This window comes from Opisthorchis viverrini (assembly GCF_000715545.1).
Source record: "Opisthorchis viverrini unplaced genomic scaffold opera_v5_241, whole genome shotgun sequence".
In the NCBI taxonomy this organism is placed as follows: domain Eukaryota; kingdom Metazoa; phylum Platyhelminthes; class Trematoda; order Opisthorchiida; family Opisthorchiidae; genus Opisthorchis; species Opisthorchis viverrini.
The window spans coordinates 269692-274685 of NW_008751893.1; the positions used below are offsets into that span (position 1 = coordinate 269692).

The 4994-nt window shown below is 41.7% G+C and overlaps 1 protein-coding gene across 1 annotated transcript in view; it reads left to right on the top strand.

The window, feature by feature from the left end:
* T265_14670 (hypothetical protein) overlaps window positions 1-4790 on the top strand; it is a gene marked incomplete at both ends in the record, with an annotated part of 14095 nt that extends 9305 nt beyond the window's left edge. Inside the window, 2 exons of the mRNA XM_009174697.1 lie at window positions 2174-2889; window positions 4700-4790. Coding sequence (XP_009172961.1) covers window positions 2174-2889; window positions 4700-4790 — 807 coding nt within the window. The remainder of the gene's footprint in view (window positions 1-2173; window positions 2890-4699) is intronic.
* Window positions 4791-4994: the final 204 nt, after the last annotated feature.

The window sequence follows — 4994 nt, forward strand, 5'->3', positions numbered from 1 at the left end:
CGACCGACCCCAATACTGTGTGGTAAAGCGACCCGATAGGTTGAGTATCAAAAAACTATTATGTGGAACTGAGTGCGATAAGAACCACGCAGTTTTATTTCATATCTTGTATGCCAAAGTACATTCACCCTTTGACCAATTATTTCATGTGGGTTGTAACAAGACTCAGGTTTGAAAATAACTAGAGAACCAGACAAGTTAATCAAGAAGATTTGGAGGATTTAACACACGTGCTGATGGATAACAGAGTCTGAAGCTCCTTAAGGTATCTGCATGCAGCACTTTCTGGTATAAGCCGAATAAACCAAGAGAAACACCTCGTCAGTATTTGTGTTGCTTTAAGGCAGGAATTTGTCGTTTCACACAGCTTTCTAGGATTCAGTTAATCCATCAGCTCAAAAGCTACAACCCCCCTCCAAATAAAACGCTTGGAGCACCCGGAAAAACAAAGAGTGGATGGTGGCCAAGCGAAGCTGGTCTTAACGGTACTTCTGTTAGCCGTAGGAAACCTTCGAGTGATTGGACTGATAATTAAAAATCACGGAAATAAGATAGACAGGTGTAAAACCCGCCAATGCTAACAAATTTGGGTAGCCTAGGGGAATTACTTTGTAGCACTGTTTACTCTTTTCGCCGCGGTGAAGTTTAGTCATATGACTGAATGAAAAAATTGTTGTCAAGAGATGCCTGTAAAAACCAGGCGCACAAGATACATGGTGTCTGAGCTCTACAAAACGGACATATTTTAGGAATTCAATAAGCATAATAGTCTCACGACCGTGTGGGCTTCCGCAACATGCAAACGCATCTGCCTAACAGACCGTGTATGGTCAACGAATTCCTGATGGCCCAAACGTTGAACACAAAGAAGCAAACGAAGACAATTTTTCCGTTTTTACCGCTACTTGCTTCGGGATTTGACATAAAAATGACAATATTGGTAGCCACATGGCCAGTAGAAAACTTGCTACACTTCTGTTACTAATCTAACGACCTTTGTTTTCGTGAACTCCAAAAACGCACATTAGAAAACGGAAAATGTGATGCTATACTGGAAAGTAGTTGAAACGGTTAAAAGAGCAACAGCCAAATGACTGACAAACAGTATCGTATGATGATACGCTATCAAGTTTATAATAACTCCAAGCAACACGCCTCTGCGTACTTTGTCACTGACATTATTCCTCCCAAGTCTACATCGGCATCAGTGACTAGCGTGCAGAACTTCACAAGGCCACAAGCCACCTGTAGATTTTCAACCGTGAGCAGGCTTTCAACGACAATTTATTGTTGACTGTGAGGTGCGTTGAGCATGTCAGCCATTCATTTATATCATATTAAATCAGTGTTGCACCGTGTGGGACACTTTTGCGTATTGATCAGGATATCAATACTTGTAGCACCAATTTTCGGTGAGAGATTCCTGACACTGGTCAGAAAAGTAGGCATGATGCTAAATCGACCGTACACTAATGTCGTCACTAGTCCATAAAAATGTCAAAGGCAATCCCAGAAAGAGCACAGTTTGAAGGTGAGTTGGGCTAAACCCTCATCCCGTTTCCGGGATAAGTCTGTGAGTGTAGAAGGAAATGCCACGTAGCTCACAATTTCACTCTAAGACCTCTGATATTCCCAATTTTTAGCAGGGAATCTGACGAAACAAAATCCCATCTTGTAGTTACGTGTCACTAGTAAAGCCAGTGTGATAGGTTGTTAAACAGCATGCTGAATTTACAACCTACGGGTTATATTAATCTGGTAGACAATAATTTCTACCAGTTCATACTCTGTTGTTTATCCGCGTTGATTGTAAATTTCCATATAGTTTCACCCCACAAATTCTCCAAGCAGAATTCTGGTATTAAATGATGATGTAGGAGGAGGCACGTACAATAAAATATAATTCCTTTATGCACCACTCCTGAAAGGGCCTTTATATTTCCTAAACACTGGAAAAATTTCGTATTCACAGCCACATTTTGGGATGATTCACCCAGGTTCCACCAAACGTCTCTCATAATCCTCAGTTAGATATCCTTCTCGTAGTGTCAGTGTTATTGGAGCAGTTAATTCACAAACCTAATCATTATTCTTGTTCTTGTATATCGCTGACACCTTCCATAGAACCCTCTGACCTACAAAAATTCTAACGTCTGCCTTCTTTTTCTCTCAGCGCGCTGAGCGAAATGCGCAATGTTTGACCAGCTCTTTGCAGCACATCAGATCACTAGTGAACACTTCATCAAGTTTCTACGAGGATTTGTGTGCACTGTCACTGGCAGAGCAGCTCTACACAGGAAACATTTTACATTGCAACAGCAGCCTCGAAGATGATTTCAGAACCAATACGACTGAAGAGGACATCCGTCGTAAAACTATTCTAGTTGGACAGATGTCACGTGGCTTCAGTGTTGATAATCACTACGGGAAAACGAGAGCGGATATGGTAGAACAATATGCGGAAACTTCCAAATCCAATCTACTTGAGTTGCAACTGATCAACTTATTCTTTGCAACTTCCATCTCGGGTTCCCAGTTAAAGGACGTTTTGCGAAAATATCTACGTCCTTTATCAGCAAAACGCATGCAACTCAAGCCCAGGATCGAAGGACCCCAGAGTCGTGAAAACGTGCTGGAAAGGCAGGAAATAGGCCCTTCGGATTGGTTTGGAAAAAGCCATTCACCAGATCTGTGTGATGGTCGATCACAAATGGGACTGGAGGAAAAGTTTCACGACTGGCTTGTGGAGATTGGAAAGCAGATTGCTGCATCACTTCAAAGGCTTGAATTGTTTGTGGATAGCATGAACGCAATTGTATCTTCAAATCGACCAATCATCGAAGCCTTCCAATTTTCCCAAGGAAATATTTCAAGGATTCATCCAACTGGGTGGGTTAGCAACTGATTACTGGGTTATTATAAGTGCAATAAAACATACTGTTGTTGGGTTAAACGAAGACCATTCTATCATTTTTTTGGAAAAATTGCAAAAATATATGATGGTCCACCTCAACCACGGACCGATGAAATTTCACACCACGATCAATTAATAGCCTCAGCTGTGTAAGTTACCTCAGGTGCATAAACGGTGATAAGCGAGGGTCACAAACTAAGCAGAGGCAGGTGACTTCTTAGCCATAGAGAACAGCGCGAAATTTAATCCTTATTTGTTCGTAGAATAATGAAGGAGCTCATAGTGATGAAGTAAAAGAGGAACACATATATTTTGAACTGGAGGCTAAATTTAAGACATTGATGACAGATTCTTGAGGCGACACTTCTGTAGATCATTTTGAGGTAACGAAGGGCCTAAAGCGCTACTGTCAGTGAAGGTACACCGGAAACTCCCGCGAACGAAGGTGGCGGGCTTTTTCACCTTGACTTTAATCGCGGCGGGTTCCCTCACCTTGAATCCAATCGACATTCATCGTTACCAGTTTAGAGCGTCTGTCAGTGCAGCATTAATGATGGGCTTCCATGGAAAAAAAAACCATACTCGGAGGTATATATGTTCCTTACCCAATAGTCAATGCGACAAAACTCTGAATAACTCCTCAGAAAATTGGTTTCAGTGTCTCTTCTTGTGAAAGCTTTTTTACCTGGTATGTCAAAGGTCTTTGCTCAGTCCCTCAGTGAGAGTACACAGTAGAAAAGGTAATGGTTTGGTGAAGAAAAGTGAAACCTCCAACAAGTAATATTAAGTGGTGATGAATTGGATGGTACTATTTTTGCCCCTCTACTGAGTAGGTTTCCCTGACTCCACTGGGCGTGTACAGCAAAGCTCATTTATGGATCATATGTGAGTCACTTTGACATTCTGTTCATGCATGCGGACATACACTGTACAGAATTTTATCGGCAGCAAGCACGATTTGCCGGAATTTTTTTATTTGTTAAAACCAGTGCATTTCGCCTTGCATGCAAACAGCCCCAGACACAATTTCAAAAGTGCAATATCTCACTGCTGTCCGCGCTCCAGTGCCTTAGTACCAGAAAACCACTCGCCAACAAGTAACACAACAGCTTTACCGAAAAGAAGCAAGTGCGCCAGTTACAGGAGACCTCGCATTATTCGAATTTCACTTTTCATCGACCCAGATTGTTGCTGAATGGATTGCTCGGTTGACTAAACTAGAAGCTTGCTGGTCTCCCTATAGAGATTTCGGTGAATTTTTAAGGTCTCAGCATGTTTCGGACATTCTGTGGTTACTTACAGAAATTTGACTTTCCTGATAGAAAGAAACCAAAATTGGTGGCCTATCGTCAGCCAAATGCGTTTTACGGCTGATCATTTTTACGACCATGCTTTATATGTCCCTAACTGAATCAAAATGAACACTTTCCAGTGAATTCATGGTAACGGTGATAAATTCCGTAAGTCCATACCGAATCTTGTGGAAGTCTTTTTCTCAGACCTTAAAGTGTGCATTTGTTAATTCGCAGACGTTATCACGTACATATCGATACTTTTGACCGTTAGTTAATCATGCCACGTCAACCACAAAGTATCTGTCTAGCTCACCTACCCAAATATTAAAGTGCTACAGGATTACACATTTCTAATCTGGAAGAAATTCTTTGTCAGAATAAATTGGGGAAAAAGAATGATCATGTTCAAATCTGTTTGATTTTTGGTATCCACCGATCAGATATGTCCATCATATTTTACACTGCCTTATTGTCGTTCACTACATTCCAGGCTGGTTTCATTCACTATTCAATTGGAAGCTGACTCAAACTTCCTCATGACACATCAAGTAACTTCCCTGGACACGGTGCTCAATCCGTTCGGTGAGTGAACCTTCGCACCTCTGTGAAACTGTTGGTAGATGTGATCGCTGGTACGGGCGTTGATCATCTCATGATTTATCCCACTTGCCTGATCAATGGTGCATGGCATCGAATTCCTGGTTTAGGGCTAACCTTACCCATTGACTATCCCGTGGCACTCATTGACGTAATGGAAAACGATAAACTGGGACAGCCCACTGAAG